Genomic DNA, 23,836 nt, shown 5'->3' with positions numbered 1-23,836 from the left:
TTGCATTTCTTGAATGACCAATGATGTTGAACATATTTTCATATACTTATTCACCATTTGTATTTCTTTATCTCAGAAGTGTGTATTTATCTCAGATGCCAATTTTGAGATTGGATCTTTGAAATGTGGGGGCCTGATATTTTCATTCTTGATATGTTCTAGATCGAAGTCCTTTGTCTGAGGGAGAGTTGGCTAAATTTTTTACCAATTCTGAGTTTTCTTTTTACTCTATTGTTGACTTCATTTGATGTGCAAAAGCTTTTCAATAAGATGAAATCCCAGTTGTTGATTCTTTGAAGTATTTTCCGTGCATTTTGGTTTTTGTTCATGAACTCACTGCCTATCCCTATGTCTTCAAGATTTTTACCTACTTTCTCTTCCAACAGATTTAGTGTTTCTGTTTTAATATTTAGATCGTTGATTCACTTTAATTTGAATTTGGTGCACAGTGATTGACATAGGTCTACTTTTAGTCTTCAGAATGTGGAAACCCAGATTTTCAAGCACCATTTTAAAGAGGCTGGCTTTCTTCCAGTGAAAATGTTTGGCCCCTTTGTCAAAGATAAGGTGGCTGAGTGTGTTTGTGCTTATGTCTGCATCTTCTAATCTGTTCCTTTGACCCTCAGGTCTGTCTTTTACCAGTACCATGCTGATTTTACCACAAAAGTTTTGTAGCAATTTCAAGTCAGGGATTGTGATGTCTCCTGCCTCTCCTTTGTTGACCAGTATTTCTTTTGCTATTCTCGGCCTTTCTTGTCACAGATGAATTTTAGGAATGTTTTTCTAGATCTGTGCTGTATATGAATGGTATTTTTATCAGGATTGCATTCAATCTGTATAAAAGTTTTGGGAGTACAGCCATTTTCACACTGTTGGTTCTTCTTGTCCATGAGCAAGGGATATCTTTCTAATTTCTGAAATGCTATTTGATCTTTTCTTTCAGAGTAGAGAAATATTTGCTGTATAGATTTTTTACTTCCTTTGTGAAATCAGTTCCTGTGTATTTCAGTTTCATATATGCCATTATGAAAGTTGTGGTTTCCCTGATTTCTCTCTCAGTGTGTTTGTTGTTTGTGTACAGTAATGCTATTAACTTTTGAGTATTGAATATATGTCCAGCTACACTACTGAAATTGGTTATTAAATCTGCAAGCCTTTTGTGTAGTTTTTGGGGTACTCTATGTAGAGAATTGTGTCATCTGCAAATACTGATAATTTCACTTCTTCCTTTCCTATTCTTATTCCATTTATTTCTCTCTCTTCTCTAATTGCTCTGACTAATATTTCCAGTGTTATATTGAATAAGAGTGGTGATATTGCACATCCTTATCTTGTTCCCATTTTTAAAGTGAAAACTTTCAGTTTATGTCCATTTAGCATGATATTGGCTGTTGGGTTGTCACAGATGGCTTTTATCAGATTGACGTAAAGATCATCTGTTCCTATTTTCTGTAGGATTTTTTTTTATCATGAGTAAATGTTGCACTTTGTGGAAAGCTTTTTCTGTATCTATTGAGATGATCATGTGATTCTTGTCTTTGGCTGTTAATATGGTGTATTTACATTAATTGATTTGCATATATTGAACCATCCCTGCATTCTGTGATGAATCCCACTTAGTCATGGTGTAAAATCTTCTTGATGATTTGCTGCATTCTGTTTGCTAGTATTTTCTTGAGGATTATTGCATCTGTGTTCATTAGGGACATTGGTCTCTAGTTCTCTATTTTGGTTGGCTCTTTCTCTGGTTTTGGTGTCAGGGTAATACTTGCCTCCAGGAATAGGTTAGTGAGAATTCCTTCCCTTTCTCTTTTATTAAAGAGTTTGAAAAGAATTGACTTTAAATCTTGTCAATTTCTTGTAGAGTTCAGCTCTGAATCCATTAGGTCCTGGGCTCTTCTTTGTTGGTAATTTTTTTTATTACATTTCAATTTAATTGGCTGATAGTGAATTATTCAAGATTTTTATATCTTCTTGTTATGGTTTGTGTCTGCATGTTCCCCCAAATCCTCATGCAGTCATAGGGTAGGTTTTCAGAGTTTATGATTGATCCATGATCCAATGCTGAGATTATGGGTGTGAGTGGTATACTCTCCCTGGGACAGACAGTTTGCATAGTAAGTAAGAGAAAGAGGCTGTTTGCTGCCACTCTTCCTCCCTATTGTACTTGTTGCTTTGCTGTCTTCTACTGCCATGAGCTGTTACTGTCTGCCTTGTGTCATCCTGCCTTGGAGCTAGCAAAGTGTGTACTGAAATCTCCACCAGCTGTGAGCTAAATAAACTTTTTCTTCCTTAATTTTAGGTGTCAGGTTTTTTGTCTTGGCAACGAAAGAAAAGAAACCAAGAAACTTCTTCATTAAGATTTGGCAATTCATATGTAGCTGGGAACTTGTCCATTTCCTCTGTGTTTTCCATCCTATGAGTGTAAAGATTTTCAAAGTGGGTATTGATGAAACTCTGGAAGCACAAGGCAAACATAGAGAGGGCCTGCTGTCCTAGTGTTAAGGATAAGCCAGGAACCCTACCTACATCAATGAAAACCCGCAGTTATTGCAAGGTGGGGATTTAGTCAAAATTTGACTCCTCCCATGTGACAGATGAGATTTTTAGAAGAAATCACTGCAAGGCCTGCTGTATCTCAGAGGGGCATTACCTGGAGCCATCCTGAGACAGGGCTTTTGTTTTGTTCTTTTCTCTCCCAGAGAAGGGATTGACATTGCAAATCACTTTGTACTCTTCTTTGTGTTGGTTTTCTGTTCATCAGTGATTTGTAGTTATTCTGTTTTATTTTTCTGAATTACTGGAGCTCTTCTTTTTCCTTCTCTTTTTGAGATATAGTTTTTTCTTTGTAACTCTTGACTTTTTATACATGATGTCATGAGAAGATTATTTCTCTTTTGCCATCTTACTTGAAAAAATTACAAAGATTCTTGTATGACTATTTTTCTTCACTTGCATGTTCATTATTCATACATATGAATATAAAATTAGATACTGAAAATGTATCTTCCTGGCATCAGTAAATATTCTTAATTTTATCCTTGTATTCATTTAAATCCACACTAGCAGTATTCAAGCACCCAGATTCTTCTAACACTTTGTTGTTTAATGACTCATAAAATCTAGTTCTACTTGTGTATTTATTATGCTTTTGGGTGTATACTTTTTATTAGAAATCTTGTCATTTACACATGTTTCTGATTTTTGAATCCTTTTTTCACTAGATAATTTTTATTTTTGGAAAACCTATAGGAGATATACATTCTTGAAGAGATGTTTCATATGGCTACAAAATGTGTTACTGTCTTAGTAAAAACTATCTAAGCTGTTTTCATTTTTTCAATTGCTTTGGGACTATCCTTAGTGAATTTTGTTAGTACACTCACTACCTTTTGCTCAGGTCTAATGTTTAATGTTAGAGTATATTTTAGTGCCAATTTTAAGCAGGACACTAAATCTCTAGGGCATTCTCTTTTGACTCATGACATATAATAAAGAACTTAAATCAGCTCAGGAATATCTAACATAGACCTCCTTTCCTTTTCTCCAGAATTCATCTTCAGAATTCTCATTGATATGCTAATTTATGATGGAACTCACTAAGACCATCTATCAGAGAAAAATTCATTTTTCTAACTAAAGCCTGCCACCTGTTTTGAGATCGCTCAGCTAAGTGGAGATTCCAGTAACAGAACTCTAGCAACTCTGCCCTAGTGTGAGTGGAAGGGGAACTGAGGTGGACACAGGTGATTGTAATAGCTTTTCCTCATGGGGAAACTTTAAAATTGCTGGTAGCCTAATGCCTCACTGTCTGACCCATATCTGGTGAGACTTAGACCAAATATTTGCCCATTTTATTTCTTTTTTGTTGGATCCTTCTTTCCCCCATCTGTTTAATTGTTTGTCCTGCCTGGTTGATTTGTTCTGGGGTTTATGGAGTTGTAGTCTTTGTTAGGATTTTCTAGAGTATCCTTTAGGTTTTTTGGAGTGCTAGTTTGGTGTTCATGAATTTCCTTACATGTTCATTGTCATGGAAGTTTCTTATTTCTCCATCAACTTTAAAGATTGTTTTGCAGAGTACATCAATCTGAGTTGGAGTTTGTTTTCCTTTAGGGCTTGAAATACTTCAGTTCAAACTGTCATTGACTTGAATGTTTGTGTTAAAAAGCGAGCTATGATTCTGATGGGCTTTCTATTATAGGTGATTTGTTTCTTTTCCCTAACAGCTTTAAGGTTCTGTTCTTGTGTTGAACTTCTGCCATTTTGACTGTGATATGCCTGGCTGTAGATTGTTTTTGATCACAGATAATATGAGTTCTATGTGTCTCACTTATATATATGTCAAGTTCTTTTTTCCCTGCAAAGGAAGTATTCTGCCATGACATTTAGGAACATGTTTTTTTTTTAATATCATTTGTGCTATTTCCTGCATTTGTATTGATTCCAATCAATTTTATGTTACTCCTCTTTGCATCATCTAGCAGCTGTGGGATTGATTTCTCATGGTCCCTTGCTATTTCTAAGAAACCTTTCTTTGATGATTGTTAACAACAAGCCTGTCTTCTATATCTGAGATTCTGTCTTCATACTTGGTTCGTTCTGCTGCAGATACTTTCAGTGGAATTTTTATTGTTCTGGATATCTGCTTGAATCTGGTTTATGGATTCCATTTCTTTTCGATGTTGGGTTTCATGGTTTCTATCATTTTCTTTTTTTGCTTTTTTATTTTAAAGACAATAAAAAATGAAAAAACATTAATGATGGTACAGAATTTCAAACAAGATGATAAGAAATCAACAATTGTTGTTATATTGCATATTGTTATCTTCAAACATGGATGTCTTTTACTGGTTATTACAATATACATCATATTGACCAGCCATGCATCACAGTGAGCAACCATTTCTAAGAACCAGAAGTAACAGGAACTCTTACCCAGGCAACTAACAGAAACTAAAGTCTACTAGCTGAGGGGTGCACTTGCTGCTACAGTTTCCCCTTTTTAAATTTCCCAGCAAATCTTTCTTGGGCATATTACATGTGATCTTCTGAGACAAGGCCCAACTATATGCAGGACTTTAGGGCTCACAGTGGCCCTAGGATGGGCCCTAGCAAAGGTATCCAAGATTGGAATGATTTTCTTTATCATAGGGTTTCTCCCTGAGTTGTTTTTTGGGATTAAAACCTGTGTGTTCTGTAACACGACTCTGACAAGGGAATCAGTTTGATGCTGGAGTCAGCATGCCCAATGTTCCTTGGACACTGTTCAAATCCTGGTTGGTCATTGTTTGACTAATTGAAGTTTCTATTCTCTTGGGGCAACTGTCCATAGAACTACAGCAAAAACACACTTGGCAGGACAGCAGGGACAATATAATATCATGCACATATGTAAGCTGAAGCAAGGACTTAGGTAAGCAGCCTGAAAAGGCACAAAAATCAAAGGGAGTAATGCATTGAAGTATGGAGCAATCCTGTGAATGTTATCCTCAAGATTCAGCCATACATGGTCTAGTCAGCATCCAAAGTGATGGGACTAAGGCACTGAGTATATCGTCTCTTTAGAATGAACTTTGGAGGAGCTTTCTGGTCAGGGTATTCTCCAGCAATCATCTGGATGGGCTCTTTTAACTCTGGAATGGTGGATCTAAGGGTAGATTTCTGAAATTTTAAGAGCTCTAGAGGTAGTTAGTATGCAACTGGGTTATATGTGTATGCAGGTATGTCTACAGGTATAGCTGGTCTTTTAGCTAAATTTTATGTAACTGGTTACAAGCTATTCTTGTAGGGTTATGTTTTTACTTTTTAAAACTCTTTTAGAGCTCTGTGGCCCATATGCAATATGGTTCTGCCAGTTGTGAATTATCTGTGCTACAAATACAAGCCCATTATCACTGCTAATAAAGGGTAGACCATATCTAGGGGTGATTTCTCAGAGCAGGACCACACAAACCTCTACTGTCTTGGCCAACCTGAGTAAGTGCATATAAGCACCAATAGATATCTATAGCCCTTGTAGGGCTTTACTTTAATAGTTTTAAAGGATGATGTTTCAGTCAGTCAGAACCCTGGAGCGGGTTAGCACTCTGGACTGGATGTATGTGCAGGTTTGGCATCATTGGCACACAGGTTCCTGCAATCAGTCAGACCAAGCCAGGTGGCCCAGGGGTGCATGCATACTCCAGGCAGTGGGTGGAGAAATCAGCTAGAGCAGAACAAGTGGACCCAGGCACTGGCACACATACACCTGCAGGGGCAGAGCAACTCAGGGAGATGAGGTCAGGCTCTGGCACGGGTGCACAGGGGTGACCAGCAAGACCAGGCCATGGCACGGGCATCAGAGCACCAGGGAAATACTGCAAAAACTCAACAAATGGGATCTCACCTTACTAAAAAGCTTTTGCACAACAAAAGAAATTTCTAACAAAATGAAAAGATAACCAACAGAATGGGCAAAAATTATGGCTTAGTGTCCCTCAGACAAGGAATTTTATGTAGAACTTATCAAGAACTGAAAAAATTCAGAACCCCCACAAATCTAAAGACCCAATCCAAAAATGGGCCCCTGAGATGAATACACACTTCTCAGATGAAGAAATACAAATACCAAATAAATATATCAAAAAATGTTCAACATCACTGGTTATTCAAGTGATAAAAATTAAAGCAATACTGAGATTACATCTCATCCCAGAAAGAATGGGTATCATCAAGAAACCAACCAATAACTAATGCTGGAAGGGGTGTTGGGGAAAACGAATCACTCTCTACTGTTGGTAGAAGTGTAAACTGCTTTCAAGCACTGTGTGAATAAGTGTGGAGATTCTTCAAAAAATTAAGATTGGAGGTCCCATTTGACCCAGCCATTTCCCTTCTGAGTATCTTCCTGGAAGAATTAAAAACATCATACCACATTGATATATGTGTACCCATGTTTAGAACAGTACAATTTATAATAGCTAGTGGAAACAACCCAAATGCCCATCAACTGAGGAATAGATTGCAAAGATGTGGTCTTTTAAATAGTGGAATACTACTCAGCCATAAAGAAGGTTAATCTCAGGACATTTCTAGGTAAATGAATGCATCTTGAGACCTTTATATGTAAATGGATGCAACTCGAGACCATAATCATGAGTGAAATAAATCAAACCTGAATGTGTAAACATTATATAGTCTCACTAGTGTGAGAAGTTCAACAAGTAAATGTATCCCCAAAAGTACAATAGATATTGTGAATTAGAAAGGAACTTCAAATAAAAGAGAAACTGTGATGAGAGAAAGGGGAAAGGAAAGAAGGTAAAGGGGAAAATCATATAGTTGAAGTGCTAATTTCTTCTAGTTCTTTGAAAAGAAAGTTTTGTGCTAATGTTGTTTGGATAATATCTCATGCCTATATCTTGTACCCTGAATAACTACTCTGGATATAATGATGTGCAATGTATTAATTATTATTATACTCTCATTGTTTTGAAATTCTCTTTTTTCCTCTTTTTTTTTTTAAAATAGAGATAGTAAAACATTTTCCAGTAGAAATTTAGACTGAACTTTTAAAACCCCCTCTCTGCCCTTTAATACATGATGATTTAATACAGTGAGTCATAATTTTAGTGGAAATTTTAATTTTAAATTGTTTATATATTCTTGTTGTAATACTAACTGTTGAAATGTACCCTTCTTAAATAGTATCATGATGACATTTGATCATCTACTTGTTGTATTGTCTTTTTGGGGGGATTACTGAAATTTGGTAAAGTCATTTTTTTCCTTCCACTCTTGAGGACAGGTTTTACCCAAAAGTTCAATCCAGTGTGAGAGCCACTGCTTTTGGGTACTTAAAGATGAAAAAAACAATGTTCTCATTCTTGTCATAGCTGTGTCTTTAAGTAGGCAAGTACTATAAAACAAACTGAAAAGGGATTTTGTTAATATAGTGCTACAGATAAAGCAAGTCTCTTTGTAAACAAGAATAAATTATAATTGGGAAGATGACAGGTGGTTTCACAGGACAGTGTCAATACTTCTGGTTCTGAAGACTGACTCAGACTACAAAGAGATAACAGACAATGTATTTTAGTGAAAAGAAAGAGAGTAAGCAAATGGATAATGGTAAATAATCCACACTAAAAACCAAGCAGAGTCCACTAAAGCAAATAGGCTCACTGAGGATGTGGTTAACAGATCAACAGTAACCAAAACTATGGATTTTATTCTAGAAGTGTGTTCTAGGTGTGTTTCAATTCTACCCTTCTGTTTTTTGTTTTGTTTTGTTTTTGTTTTTGTTTTTGTTTTTGTTTTTTTTTTGGTTTTTCTCCAGTACCGGGAACCGAACTCACAACCTTGCGCTTGCCAGGCAGGCACTTTTGCCGCTGAGCTAAATCCCCAGCCCCTCAATTCTACCCTTCTGATGGCAGGAGGAGGGAGAACAGATAAAGGGGATTCTGGAGAGAGGCATCATCCAAGTGGCTGTGTGTCAAGAACATAACATAGAAGTTATGTTCTTTCCACTCTTGGCTTGAGCGGAAGCATTGTTCCTTAGGACCATTCAGGGATGCAATTTCTTAGTATTTTATTGTTCTGGACTGGATAAGTCATTGTATTCATCTGCAAGGTCAAACCTGACTGCTACATCTGTGATCCAGACATAAAGAAAGTAAACAGGGATTCATGGAGTGCAGGCTCAGAGTTCTCTGGCCCACATCTACCCATGAGGTCTACACACTGCAGTCCATAGTCTATAGGAAACTGATCACACAACCACTCCAACTTGCAAGTATGTATAACTGGAAAAATATAATCTATAGCTAAATTGCCATGAGCTCCTTTTATAAAATATTGTAGAATTTTTAGATTATTTAGAAAATTGTGTTGTAAATCTAAGACTTTATGCAACAATATTAGGTAGAGTTTTTACAGATTTTTAACTTTGCAATTTCTGGATTGGTCTTTAACTTGGGCTCTGAACCATGGTGTTATACGCCCTGAGACACAAAGGTAGATATGCAGGTAGATGCAAGCATTACCCAGTCACAAACAATAACATTCCTTTTTCTTTCAAGAAGAAAGACCCAAGAAGTCTTTCCCTCTCTCTCACTGTCTCTCTTTTTAATCTTCCTTTCTCTCTCTCCCTCTTATATTTTAGCTTTTGTTTTGTTTATGCAGATATAAACATGTGATTCTAGAGAAAAAGAATCTAGTGCTAGCTCACTCTTTTTTGCTTCAAACAAGATTTTTAAAAAATTATTTGTCCTGAAAGAAAAAGCAAATTTAGAATCTTTAGTTTCATGATTTTTAACTGTTGCTTTGAAAAATACTTTTAAAATGATGCTGATTATCTCAGTCATAACAGTGTAATATTGGTAAATAAGAACTTGTTGAAATGATTTCTGAAACTGATGAAGTCAGTGAAATTTTATTTTGTTGAAATGAATTTTTTTATGTTTTATTAATTAGCTCCAGAAAAGAGTGATCTAGCATCCTCTCCTCAGATATAAGGGCACTTTATTTTGTTTTCTTTTGACTCCTAGTGTACTCAACTCTGAGACTTAAGCAAAAATACCGCAGCAGAAAGGGCAGTATCATTTTTGACATTCTGTTTTACAGAGTTTGGCAAAAGACCACAAAAGTGGCCTTAACAAGTATGTACAGGAAAGCTTAAACACAAAGCAGAAGACAGCAGATAGCCCGAGCCTTGTTAGAGAGGACCGGCTGAGCATCCCAGGTGTGAGAGTGCACAGCAGAGCCTGCAGGGCGGAGATAACTCTTGCCTTTCTACCAGGTATTTTGAGCTGAGTACAAGTCAGAGCAGGTTGGGATAGGAACAGGAGCACAAAGAAAGGAAAGGCCCATGTGACCTAGATGTGAGGAGCCTGCTGGAATACAGGGAAAGGGCATTACAGACACTGAGACAAATGTCTGGCATTCCAGGCCTTCACTAATGAACAGGGCCCTTGCAGAACCTCAGGGGTGAGACGAGAGCCTGTCGTGCCCTGAAGGCAGCGATAGAAAAGCAACACCCACATCTAGCTGACCTACAACTGCACTGATCCAACGCTCACTGCAAACACTGAAATAGGAAAGACGTATGCCCAATCCCAAACACAAATATTGCTATATACGTTTCCACTGACTTAAGTATTTTTCTTGTTTGACATTCAATTAAAGAATCATACATTGCACAGAAAAACCAGGTAATAGCTGTATTTTAAAGAAATAAAGCAAGCAGCATTTATACAGATATATCAAAGGTTGGCACAATCAAACAGGACCTTTAAAATTTGTATATTTATTATATGAAAGGTTCTAGTTGTGGTGGGGAGAAAGAGCAAGTGGAAAAATGATCAGCATACAGGAACAGATCTGGATTTTCTGCAGATAAATGGGAACTGTTAACAAAGTCAGATAGAAATTACATAATTGAGCCCAATATTAATGATCATAAATTCCTTTCATGGTCTTAACAAAAGTTTGAGCATAGACACAGCAGGAAAAAGAGTTAAAGACTTTGCAGTTGCTCAATAGAAATTCAGCAAACCGATATTCAAAGATATTCAAAGGATGAAATAGACAAGAGGTGTACAGTAGCTTAGGGTATTGTACAGAGCAATGTGAAAGATTTACTCTAAATGTATTAGGATTCCAAAAGAAGAAATGGAAAAGAAAGCAAACATGGTTGAGACCTTCCAATATTACAAGAATAGCAAGCCATAGATCCAAAATTATAGAGAACCCCAAGAAGAATAACCACAAAGATGAAGTTACCCATGCCCATCATAGGCAGCATGACAAATTTCAAATACAAAGAAAGCATTTGGACAGCATCTAGAGAAATACAAATATTGTATTTAAAAAAGTGCTGGAGAGAATGTGAGCAGTTTCATTTAGGGAACCATACAAGTTAAAAAAGGAAAATCATCTCTAAGATATTGAATAAAAACTGACAACTCAAAATTCTCAACATTGTAAGACTGTTTGAAAATGAATGTAAATAGTGTGTTTTTTAGAAGAGCCTGATAGAAAAAATAATGAATTCAATGTAACCCCAGTAATAGACTAAATCATTGCTAGGGATATAAAATACTTTTCAAATTTATGTGGAATATCAAATGCTTGAGAAAAGTCAAGACACTTTTGAAAAACTTTGTACACTGATTCAAGTATAACCATAAGCATCTTACAATGTAGTAAATAATGTACTGTTATCTTTGCACCCATGGATGGAAATAAAAACCAAAAGTAACAATTCAGAGAGACCCAGAACAGAGAGGCATAACTTCTTATTTCAATCTGAGTCCTTCTTAGCAAAAGTTAGGGGAAAGGTTACCTTTTTATTAGACTGTATTTGGAAAAATGAGTTCTCTTTTTCCATAAAAATATTTTGAACTCATACTTCATGCAACATAGATTTTCAACTCTTAGTAAGTTATAAATTAGAAAAGCATAATGATACATACTTTAGAACATAAAGAGATAAGTAATGCCATGACCTGCTATAGCTGAAAGAATTCACACTGAAGACAGGGCACACCTGCACACACACATACACACATGCACACCCCACACAAACTGCTGCTAGGTATAAAGTAAAATGTTGTTGATGACATTCAGAGTGTAAACTTTTTCATGAAAATTCTATAAGTATGTTTTTTTTGTTTTTTTTTTTGTTTGTTTGTTTGGTTTTTGTCCGGTACCTGGAACCGAACTCACAACCTTGCGCTTTCCAGGCAGGCGCTTTTGCTGCTGAGCTAAATCCCTAGCCCCGAAAATTCTATAAGTAAAAGGATATTATACAGTGACAAATCCTGACCCTGAAAACCTCATATCCAAGATAAGTAAGGAACTTTTAAAAAGCTAGAAAATGCAACCCACACCATAGAAGAAACAAAAACAGGCATTTCACAAAAATAAAAAGGAAACAACAGAAATATGAAGTAATGCTCCACCTAATTTGCAAGAAAATATGCAAATCAATGTGTACACAAGATCTCATCACAAAGCTACTATTTAAAAAAAGTGAAAAATGTTAATGTGAGACTAATGTTCATGTTTTGTTAAGTATGTGCATTGCCAGAGAGAATTTTAATCATAACAACCCCGACGCAGAGAGAATAAATTAAACATGTATCCTTGCTGACCTACGAATTTCATTTCTGGGAGTATGACATCAGGAAATTTTTTATATAATTTTGCAAGTGTATATGTTCAATATTGTCCTTACTAACATTATATAAAACACATCTGTGAAAATTTAACAACAAGGTATGTTAGAAAAGTATCATGAGCATTTCCATATTGAAAAAATTATTAGAGTGAAAGACATTGCAATTAATCTCTCAGGTTACTCCCCCTCACTCCAAATGTACTGAAGCTATTGCCATTTTCTGAAGCAGCTCTGGAAATCCTGTTCTGTGAATGCCTTTGGTTGGAGTTTTGTATGGATGCCTGGTTGTCTTGGGTCAGTTGGAAATGTTCACCTTTCATGATCATTTTTCCTTTCTGGGAAAGAGCCAGAAGTCACACGGTGCCAGATCTGGTAAGTGTAGTGGAAGAGGACACTGCAATGTTTTTATGAGTCTCCATTCCTGTCTTTTGCAGAAGCATTCACTGGATTTTTGATCATACCTGTAAAGACTCTCACAAAAGAGGACTTCCAGAATTGCTTCAGAAAGTTTGCAAAGAACAACTGGAATACATGTGTTTGAAGTGAGAAGAAATATTTTGAGGGAGAATAATGAAAACACCTCTGTTAGGTCCCTCACATTGTATCCCGCCCAACTTGAAGAGAAAAATTTGGACAGACAACTGGTCTATTCAAACAGAAAGGCCCTCACTCAGCTCAAGAGACAAGAGTAAACCTGTTCATCGGGATAGTTCTCAGGCTAGTTCTCAGGCTGACAGGAAACTGTAGTTCTACAGAAAGCCAGGCTGTTAACAATCAACACGCTTTTGTGCTCCTGCTTGTCCCTCCCGCAGATGCACCAGATCCACCAATCACTCCTGAGAAACTTAAAATTTCCACCTTCCTCAGTGGAATTTCCCCCTCCCGTATTTAAAATGGTCTACAAAGTAGGCCCCCTTCCTTTGTTTTGGGGCTAATAGCTTTTTTGCCTTTGGCCAGGCTGCACCTAACCTGAAAAAAAGATATCACTCTTTGCGTTAATCCTGCCTGTCCTGGTGGTCTTAACTGCTAATTGGGTCTAGCCCAACAGTGTCTTTTACTGTAATCAATTTCTTAAAATGTAACCTTTGTTTTTTGTTTTGTTGGATTGTTTGTGAGACAAAATCTCATTGTGTATCAACTCATTATTGTAGCCAAGGGTGGCCTTGAACTAGCAGCAAACTACTACCTCTGCATCCTGAGAGCTGAGATTATAAACATGCATCACAGCCTTCATGATCACTCCTTAAATTTGTCATTATTAGTATGAACAAACTGTTTTATTTTATACAATATGTAAACCATTCAACTACAAATAATGAACTAGATGAACCTTATAAATATCTCACTAACAAACAAGGCAATATACAAAGAAATGCATATACCATCTTTCCATTTATATAGAAAGCAGGCCAAACTAAATTTTATAATTTAGGAGCCCACATGCACATGGTAAAACCCTACAAAGAACTGTGAAAGTTTTGAAGTGGTTGGCTCTAGCAGGTTTGCTAGAAGTTATAATATGTGCATTTAGGGTTTCAGCAATGCTTAATTTATGTTATGAAGGAGCTGTTAATGTGTGTATCCACTTTTTAATTTGTGTGAATTATTGTACACTTCATGTTTTCTACATTCTTCTAAATCTGTCATGTTTAGAAGAACAAAGCATAATAGTAATGTATATTAATACTTGTTCAAAAATAAATGCAACAAAAATATACTAAGTACTCCTAGGAATTTGGAGAGTAAAGGATAAGTTGTTATAGTAACCACTACTGGCACACAGTCCTGAATCCAGAGCTGGCATTAATAATTACTTACAGTGTTAACTAATAAAGAAGCTATGCTTCCTGTTGCAGCTGTAAAACAAACTACCACAAACTTGGAGTCTCAAACAACAGAAGCTTACTACTGGACCATTCTGGAAACAGGAGTCCCTGAGACTAAAATCAAAGTATAGGGAGAGCCAAGTTCCATGAGAGGCTCTAGAGAAGACTCTACTTTCTCACTTCTCGATACATTTAAAATTTAACCAGTGAATTTCACAATAATTGGGCCAAATAGGTCCAAATGCACAGTCTAGGTTTAGTGGCTTCAAGAAACTGGCAGTATTCACCTTGAGTGCATTTTCCTGTCATTCTGCATCCAGTGACACAGCTCTGTTCTACAAGACAGACTTTGGGGATGAGCTGGTAGAGAAGAACATTTGTTGTTCACTAGTAAAAACAACATGCTCCCAGGAAGGTTTGTAAAGAAGAAAAAAGCCCTTGTTTTTGGAGGGGAATACGCAAGACAAAAAGCTTGAGGAAGATACAGATCAGATTTTTGTACTATAGTGCAGGCTAATGGCACCTAGTCACGGAGCACTGAATAACTGAATTAGCTATGTTGAGTCCGAGGGATTTAAATCTTATTACAGTTGGCTGTCACTGACATAGAGCACTTGTTCTTTTCTACTATGACATTTTTTCAGATCTTAAAATAATTTACAGAAATCTTTATCATTTATATAACTTACAGAAATAATTATAGAATGTTGTTACACAAATGTTTTAATAATGCGCCAGTACTTTCTGAAGCTAATGTCAAATCAAAATATATAACTAAGCCGGGTGTGGTGGTGCACTCCTATAATCCCAAGCACTCAGGAAACTGAGGCAGGAGGATCATTGCAAGTTTGAGACCAGTCTGAGCTACAAAGTGAGCTCAAGACCAGCTTGAACTGCATAGCAAGACCCTGTATCAAAAAGACAAATATATATCTATATATAACTGAGTCATATCCAACCATAAATTATATGAACAGTTCATCTTTCTATTGTTTTAGGAATGAAAAAGGAGCATAGACATTAACATCAATCTACTTTTCTTTTCTTTTTCTTGTTTTGCTCTTTGAACACAAAATGGACTTTTACTTCATTATTTTCATAAATTTCATTTCCAATTATACATATGCTGAAAGGTGGAACACCAAAGGCAATTTTTAGTCACAGCAACTCCATCAAATACACATGATCTGAGGTTTTACTGCTTGAGTGAATTACAGTCCTTTCATGATTTCTTGGTTGAACAAGAGATAATTAAGATAATAGAGAGGAAAAGTGAATATTGTTCTGTAGGAAATTTGTTGAACTCAAGAAAAATTTATTCATGGGTGTGGTATCCATCTTTAAAGAGAAACCCTTCAAGTTCCTAAAAACACAAGACAATATCAGTATTTTACATGAGCATATATTCATGTATGTTTGTGAAAATTTCTGCCATTAGACAACATGGAAAATGTTATTTGCTACCACAGCCAATGACAATGTATTGTCATTTCCATGTAATTTAAACATTTCCATTTTCCACTTCATGTTCTGCAAAAAGTCATGTGTGTGTTTTATGAAACAAACTATGTTATAGGCAGTAGTAAATGAAAAAGAGCTTAATAGTCTTAACTGTGCACCCCTGGAATGAATAATATACTTTGCATAATCATGTGCAATGTTGGAAAATGATTCTTGAACTCTTATTACTACAAGGGTTTGCAAGCCTCTATTTGTTACAATATGCCTCAAGTCAGTCAATTTAACCAAAATTTAACTAAATTATTCAAGCAATAATTTAGGTGAGTTTTGTCATTTTACAAAATGACAAATAATCCATTTGACTAAATTGATGATGTTTACCCTGAGGGTCATCCTGGGAGTGTTTATTGTGTGCTGGCTGCCCTTCTTCACCATCTCCCTGGTGTTGTCCATCTGCAAGGATGCCTGTTGGTTCCACATGGCCATCTTTGACGTCTTCACGTGGCTGTGCTACCTAAATTCCCTCATCAACCTTATCACCTACACCATGCCCAACAAGGACTTCATACAGGCACTCCATAAACTGATACACTTTAACTGCACAACCTGGCCTGCCCATGGAGGTGGGGTCTCCCGAGTGACCTTTGGGGACCAAGTTGGGTCTTTCCACAGGTTGGTGGAATCTTCTTTGCTGTTACTAGGTCAGAGCAATGGGTTCTCTGCTGGGCAAGGGCAGTGGGTCCTGAGAAGCCAGAACAGCCCTTCGAGGGAGTTCTGGAAGCAGAACAGTTCAAACTAAATGTAGAGCTCTCCTGCTGAGGAGCAGGTTCACCTCCTCCCCTCCAGCCCGGCTCAGCACAGATCCCACCACTGCCAGTCACAAATGGCATTGCGACATTCTAAAACTGATGATAGATAGGGTGTTCCCACACTGCCTTGGTGTTCTGGATAGTGATGGCCTCCAGAGACAGTGGCTTTCGGTAGTTGTAGTGCGAAGCCTGTCTGAGACAGATCTACACCCAGCCTGGCACTACTTGATGCTCATTACCCTGTGTGTTGGGGAGAACTTTGTGTTACGATCTACTTTTCTGTTTTTCTTTCTTTCTTTTTTTTTTTCTGGTACCGGGAATCAAACTCAGGACCTTGTGATTGCAGGCAGGGGCTTGTGCCACTGAGCTATCTCCCCGGGGCCTCAGTCTACTTCAGAAGCAACAGAAAAAATTTCAACTTCCTATCATATAGCTCAACTGGGAAATTCCTTAAGTACATAATGAATTTAAGGGAGGCAAAACAGAGCATTGTCTAACGTTCCTATAATTTTTAAAACGTATTTTACTCTGGTTAGATAAAACAAACAGAAAACAATCAAAAAGTATAATGAAGGATGTTTTCATTCTCATCTTAAAGTTGTTAACTTACTTAGGGAAATTTAGTCTTCCCTATAGGCTTTTAACTACTGAGGAGAATAAATGCAAATTGATAGTTATGGTTTAAAAGCATTTTAGTAATTAAAATATGTACTAACAGATATATTTATGAAATCCACCATTTAAAAAAAGCAGCATGTTGTCACACATGACCAGAAAAAATTGAGATGATTTAATTTTAGCACTAACGTAAACATGTAATTAAATGAGTTACATCAGGTTTTCAGCACATTTCTTATGTGACCTATTTACAAAGTTTATGAAATTACAAATGTTTAGTAAATGATTACTATACATCTAATATAATTTATTTCCTATTATAGAATATACTATTGAAATTACATTTTTAGTAAGGTTAAACATAAGGAAAACACTATTTTTTTTAGCCCTTCAAACTGGGATATAATTTCCCTGCTAATATTTTATCTTCCAAAATAGGAGATTTTATAGTATTACTTGCTTTCAGCTTGGAATTTCTCTGTGCAGATGGTCTACTGACACTGCTGCCCAGTTATGACACAGCTTGTACAGTAGTGCCTCTATCAAGGGGAGAGCTGTACATTATTTCCACTGTACCACAGCTGCCTCCTCTGACAGCACTCAGCACATGCCAACCAGCAGGAGTGATGACCAGCTGAGCCCAAACCTTAGTCTCAGTCCATCTGACTCAGCCTGTGTGGTTAACTCCCACCCTGTTATTTTTTAATACCCTGAGCCAAATACAGAAAGTTAGACAGGAGGCATTGGAATTACTTAAATACTGATTGCCTGAAGTTCTATGTTTCTTGTCCCATTGTGTCTGCAGTAAAAAGGAGAAAGAAAAAAATGGAAGCTCTGATGTTCAGCACTTTAGAGCAAGATACAGTCATCATTACGTGGTGGTCTATAGGATTTCAAACGGTTTATCTCGTCTTGCAGTCTTCTCTGTTCAGCTTCAGCCGCTGCTCTTTGCCTTTCAGCTTCCTCCTAAGAAGTGGTGAATAGAAACTGTAAAGCCCAGCTAAAAGCAAGATAAAGCTTCTTTCTAATTGCCTGAGTCACTGACTTGTCCTTGTTTTCATCTACAGTGTCTGAAACATTGGTGCACTCAGAGTTCTGTTTAACTGCTCTTTTACCTTTGCACACAATATCCCTGAAAGGGGCTGAGGATATAGCTCAGTGGCACAAGAGCCTGCCTGGCAAACACAAGGTCCCAAGTTTAATTCCTGGTACCAAAAAAACCCAACCAAACAAACAAAAAAAAACCCACAATGTCTCTGAATAATGAGTCATAGCTTGACTTCAATTCTATCACCCCCAGGAGCATGTTAGATATGGTTCTAAGAGAAGAGGCTGATACAAAAGTAGAGTGTCTGGGTGACATCCAGAGTCAGATGAGGCATCTGAGCCTTATATGAGGGTATGTTCCAGGCCAACACACTTTTAGAGACACAAATGGAGATCAGAAACCACAGACTGCCCATACTAGCCTTCAGGAAAGAGCTGCAGTCTCAAGGATGTCTTGGAGTAGCTGCACAGCAACCAGTGCCTGCAAATGGGCTGGGAAGCAGCGGCGAGGGTTAGGAGCATGACTGTCTCAGGAGGCTGTTCACAGAGCAGTTTCATACCAGGCGGCAGTGCTCTGAACCCCGCTCACTGGGAAGGCAGTTCTGACAACTTAAGGGCTGTGTGATACCAGGATTTAGTTCTCACTTGGGGCCTCACTTGCCTCATCTGAAACCTGGGTGCACACTGGTTCTGCTCCCAGTGCATAGATCAGATGAGGGAGAGTGCGCATAGGACTTTCTGTGGTACTTAACAAATAAGAGCTACTGCTGCACAAGCTAAGTCCTTGCTGCCCAGGGACTGGATAGAACAAATTGCAGGTTAAAGTTCACCAGAGCCAGATGATCAAGTGAAGGGCAGGAGTAAAGAGAGGCCAACAGAAAACTGGTGGAACAAAATATCTACAACCAAGACAAAGCATTTCACAGAGTAATTACCAAGTTTAAGGACTACTGTGGGACTGAAACGCCTTAGTGTTTATTGAACAATTCCTAGTACTATTCTGTACCAAGTACCATTCTGAACACACTTACAAATGCATCTAATTATCCCAATAACTTTATAAAATGCATGCCACCACTACGTCTATTTTACAGGAGAGGCAAACAGGGGGCAGAGGGAAGTGAGCACTTCCCTAACCCTGTATTTGGTAAGAAGTGGTGCCTGGATTCGCCCAGCAGTCAGACTCCACAGTACCTGTCCTGAGCCGCCAACTGCACTGCACAGCCCCTTTGCCAGGGGCTCAAGCTCCTGCTCACAGAGAGGGGAGAGATGAGGAAAACCTGAGATGAAACCTCTGATAAATACCTGGAGCCGCCGCTCCTGCTCCCTCCGCTGCTGTGCCAGGAAGTTTGCTCTTTGGATCTCCATCTGTCTCACTTGCTCCTGGTGGAGCCTCTGCCTCTCCTCCAGGCGTCTCTGGTTCTCCCGGGCAATGGCCGCCAATCTTTCTTCCTCTGCCCTTTGAGCCGCTGCCTTCCACTGAGCCTCTGCAGAGAAGGAGGAAAATAAACCTCTCTCAGACGACTGTGCCCCTTCCTTCTGCTTCCCACTCTTGTCTACTATCGTTACAACTCCATCATGAAGTTGACTTGAGTCATTTCCCCATCCACAGAACCAAACTGTAGCTGATTGTGGTGCTCTGGGGCCGTCCTGGCCATGTTTATTTTCAAACTTCGAAACTTCCTGTCTGCTTGCATTGCCTCCAGGTTCATCTCACCTTCCCTCTCCTTTTCCTTGGCAGTGAGAGCCTGGTCTGTCTGTAGAACAACATCATTCACAGACTGCTTGGACTTTAGGTAATTCTGCAGAACTTCCTCAGCCTATGAAAGCGAAAACCCAAAGTCGGTACCAGGCAAGGGTAATGGGGAGTGCTGTCCACCTCTTTATTTCTGTTTGTTCCTCACATCTTTCCCTCCTGGTAGACGCTCAGCCAGCAGCCAGCAGAACTGTCCACAGGTCTCCCCTGCTGCAGATGTGGGCCCAGCTTTTACCTTGACATCTGAGTACCCACGGCAACTATTGAAACTAAATTAAAACCTTTTGATTTTTTAAATAACTTTTGATTTTGCATTTCAATCTTGTGTATCCAAAAAACCCCATTCCTTTGTGGTAATGAGCACTGGAGGTTGACATAGAAGACTGATGACAATGGTGATGTTTCAATACCTCAGCTACGCCGCAGTGCTGCTACACATGATTTCCCTTGAACACTGATTCAAATAAAAACCAAAATAAAAAGTAGATAATAGGAAGTAGGGAGGTAGATCCTTCTCAAAGAGGAAAGGCATCAAGAGATGGAGGAAGGAGGAAGGGACAGGAGGAAAAGGGGAAGAAAAAAGAAGTTAACATGTGTTATGTACTTGTACCATCTCCATACGAGGAATGTAAACATAATATACTGCAAACATGTATGAGCAAGAAAAGAAGAGTGTTCAAGGACAGATAGAGTGGGTGGAATAAAGCACAAGGAAATGAAAGAAGGAAATAAGATGTATTATGTACATATAGTAACTCCTCTCAAGGAATGTACTGTAAACTTGTACTAACAAAAAATGACCTAGATATAAACTCATCGGTGTGCTGGTATATTCATACTTTACCTTTTGTCTTCAGTGTTTTTTCAGAACGTTCCCTGAATTTTCCATAGCTAATAGATAAATCTGGGGTACCTGTATTCCTTTCCTTGGCTGTTGATAGTAATTCGCCTTCAATGCTTCCATTTTTTGAAGGAAGAGGTTATGGCCTCCTGCCTTAAAATAAATCCCCTGCCTCACTTCTTCTTCCAGAGGACCAAAAATATCCTGAAGTAAAGCTGAGCAACGTTCTGAAGAGGCTTCCTTGTTCCGCTCACAAATGTCATTCTGCTTTGCACCTAGGAGGGTCTTCAAGGGACAAAATCCCAGAGATGTTAGCAAAAATTCAGTATTTCCAGGTGTTGTTCTCAAAAAGAATATATACTATTCAGTGGAAATTTAGTGGAATATAACCTGGTTTATATCCTTTCCACCAAACCTTGAAAAGTTCTGAGAAGGTTACTCTATGAAAAATAACACTTAGTTTTGGGTTAGAAATGTACTAAAACCACTTTTCCTTGTTATCTGTGCTTTAGATGTAATCTTATGAGCCCCTATCCCTGAGCCCCATGGCTGGCTTTTAAATGCAAGATGCTACTTACCACATTTTTGATTTTTATATTTTTCTACCTTTAGTGAGAGGGAGAATTGGATAATTAACTGGAATGATATCAGTCAATTTTATTCATCCTGGATACACCATATTTTAGTAGACACAAGTATAAATTTTGTTTCACTAATAAAACAGTAAATATAACTTTGAGAGGAATAAAGTCATCCATGAATATAATATTTAGAAGGTGAGGTATGTGCTTCCATGAAAAGTTACAAGTGTAAACTGCTTAGAGTATTTATATGCTTTTTTGGTTTTAGTATAAAAGTAATATGGAGTGCATCACATGAGTGATCATCATTATTTTCAAGCCTGGTACTTGCTTTTCTTAATTAAGTCTTGTTTTACCATTTGGAAAAAGTCTTTGCCTTCTATTTACCCTAAGCCCATGTACTAGAACAAACAACAATAATATTAATCACCTGTAATTCCTTCTGGAAAGTTTGGTCCTCATCCTTGAAAGAGTTCTTTATGAATATCTCCATGGCCTCCCTCTCACAGGCCCTGTGCAGGTCCAGCAGCTCCTGGAGGGTGTCTGTGGGCAGCTGCACCTTCTGGCCCATCTGCTGGTCATAGTGGGCCAGTGCCTTCTGCACTGCAGCTGAGTTCTCTGTCTGGACCAAGGCTAGGACTGAGTTCCCCACGCAGGGCAGATCCCCTCTGTTGATGGCATCAACATAGGTCTGTGTCAGGCTCTCAAGACCTTCACAGAGGGAAAAGACAGTTATATTACTTGTGGAGCAAGAGTTGCTCTTCCATTGAGTAATTCTGAGCATGTGGACTTATTGATTCACTGCCTGAAAATTTTCACCATTCTGTGCAGTATCCATGGACTCCACATAAATTCTTTTGGGAAATTATATAATTCAGAACCAAGGTCTTTCTTTTTTAGGGAAAAGAAACTGTGTTCAAAGCAGAAATTATGGTAAATCTCAAGGTGTGCATGATTGTACACGACCCATAATTATCTACAAACAAATGCAATGATTATATACAAGCCACGCATACTTGATCAGAATGCTATAGGCCTCGCCTCTTTAGTCTTCCCTTTTCTCTCTCTCAGTTTCCATTTTCTTTGAAATTTCATTTTCTCTTTTTACTTTGTTATGATAAAACTGGTATGAGAGATATCCTCTTCTTTTTAAAAAAAAAAAAAAAAGGAAAATTAAGCAATTTTAGACCACATCACTTTTCTTATTCTTGCTGGGAATTTCCCTGTTTCACTTCTCTGTCAACTTGTGCTCAATTTCCCTCTATAGTGTAGCAATTATTTATGGAATTTGGAGACAGAGATTTCTTAGACTAATTAAGACCATGAAGTCAACAAATTTTTTAGAAATGTAGACTATTTGCACTTGATTCAACATTTGTATTAATGGAGTTCTCTTTCTACCAGGAACATGTACATCTTGCTTATCTTGAGCCTATCAAAGGCTTTCACACATAATAAGGCTGCAATATACTTCTTAAACAAATGATGCCCATCAGTGTGGATTAGTGCAGTTCACCGGTGGAAAGTAGATGGGTACAACTCTTTTAACTCTCTTTACTTTCATTTCTCCCCCATTTTATGTAATTTTGGAGGTATTACTAAAAACACTAGAAATACATTTCACATCCGCTATATTTTTGTGAATGTGTCCCATATGATTTTCATGGTGGTAGTTACTTATGCACTTGTTAACATTGGTACTGCAAGGAGATTAATGTGTTTCTTATACTGTCTGCTGTGTAGAAGTTACCTAAGTAGATACTCACAGGGTCCATTGACCTTGAAGCCTCCTGGAAGAGTCTTGGCTGCGGAGTGGCTGAAGATGTAGGAACAGAATTCTGACACTTGTTTCACAAAGTCAGGATCCAGCTCATCATCTCGAAGGTCCTCGAGGTGGGGAAGCTGCTTCTTCTCAGCAGGTGACTCAAAGATAAAGCATTTCTTTCTTGGAAAGAATTTCTTTATGCACAAACGGGGCAAATTGAAATGTTGAATTCTCTCATTGCTACCTGAAGAAGGAAAATTAGGGTTTATTTAGCATAGCACATCTGCTTATCATTTACCTCAAAGAAATATTCTTTTTGCTAGTGTTCTTTACTTTAACATGTCTTTATAAACCCTATGCAAAAGGATAAAGGTATAATCAGGGAATGAAAACTGGAAAGAAATTTGTTCCAAGAACAGAATACATTTTAATATTGAATCTCTTAATTTACTCAAATTAGTAATATTCATTATTTATTTCATGTGAAAGTTGGGTGAGTAAATATGAAAAAAATATACATTTAGTGACCTACACAAAAAATGATTTCATTGAGATGCTTTTTTCTTAATGGTCAAAACCAAGCCCCCTTACCTTCTTTGAGTTTCAGTGAGTTCTCCAGGTATTGATCTGGTGTGATGCTCTGTCCATCTGTTTCCAGGCTTAGGTAGAAATCTCTCAGAGTCCACACTAAATCCGGCAAGAAGCTCCCCAAGTCAGCAGCATCTTCAGCTCCGTTAAAATCAGGTGAATTTCTTGTTCTGAGCAGATCTGTCAGTTCTGTCACATTGCTGAGATGCAATTAAGGAAAGTTCACAAGAACAGGACAACATCTAAGCCCATATTTTATTCCTTGCCTCCCCAAAAATGGATTTTCTCTCTACCACTCAACCAAACTGACATTTCATCATCAGTTAATATGAGTTAGTTATGTTGGCCTTGAAAGCTTATCAAATTTTGTTTTTTTTTTTTTTT

At 37.8% G+C, this 23,836-nt stretch overlaps 1 protein-coding gene across 1 annotated transcript in view; it reads right to left on the bottom strand.

Annotated features, from left to right (window-relative positions):
- Nucleotides 1-17,016: 17,016 nt before the first annotated feature.
- Nucleotides 17,017-23,836, bottom strand: part of LOC102012664 (guanylate-binding protein 5) — an 18,601-nt gene continuing 11,781 nt past the window's right edge. The window contains exons 5-11 of the mRNA XM_005385100.2: nucleotides 23,456-23,652; nucleotides 22,866-23,108; nucleotides 21,530-21,810; nucleotides 20,591-20,803; nucleotides 19,639-19,741; nucleotides 19,227-19,408; nucleotides 17,017-17,840 (exon numbers count right to left, since the gene is read on the bottom strand). Of these exons, the coding sequence (XP_005385157.1) occupies nucleotides 17,724-17,840; nucleotides 19,227-19,408; nucleotides 19,639-19,741; nucleotides 20,591-20,803; nucleotides 21,530-21,810; nucleotides 22,866-23,108; nucleotides 23,456-23,652 (1,336 nt within the window). The 3' untranslated portion in view covers nucleotides 17,017-17,723. The remainder of the gene's footprint in view (nucleotides 17,841-19,226; nucleotides 19,409-19,638; nucleotides 19,742-20,590; nucleotides 20,804-21,529; nucleotides 21,811-22,865; nucleotides 23,109-23,455; nucleotides 23,653-23,836) is intronic.

The sequence above is a fragment of the Chinchilla lanigera genome, unplaced genomic scaffold (genome assembly GCF_000276665.1).
Source record: "Chinchilla lanigera isolate Chin_1 unplaced genomic scaffold, ChiLan1.0 scaffold00022, whole genome shotgun sequence".
NCBI classification, from domain to species: Eukaryota; Metazoa; Chordata; class Mammalia; order Rodentia; family Chinchillidae; genus Chinchilla; species Chinchilla lanigera.
Note: the sequence above shows the minus strand (reverse complement) of the source record. Positions and strands in the feature narration are given on the sequence as shown.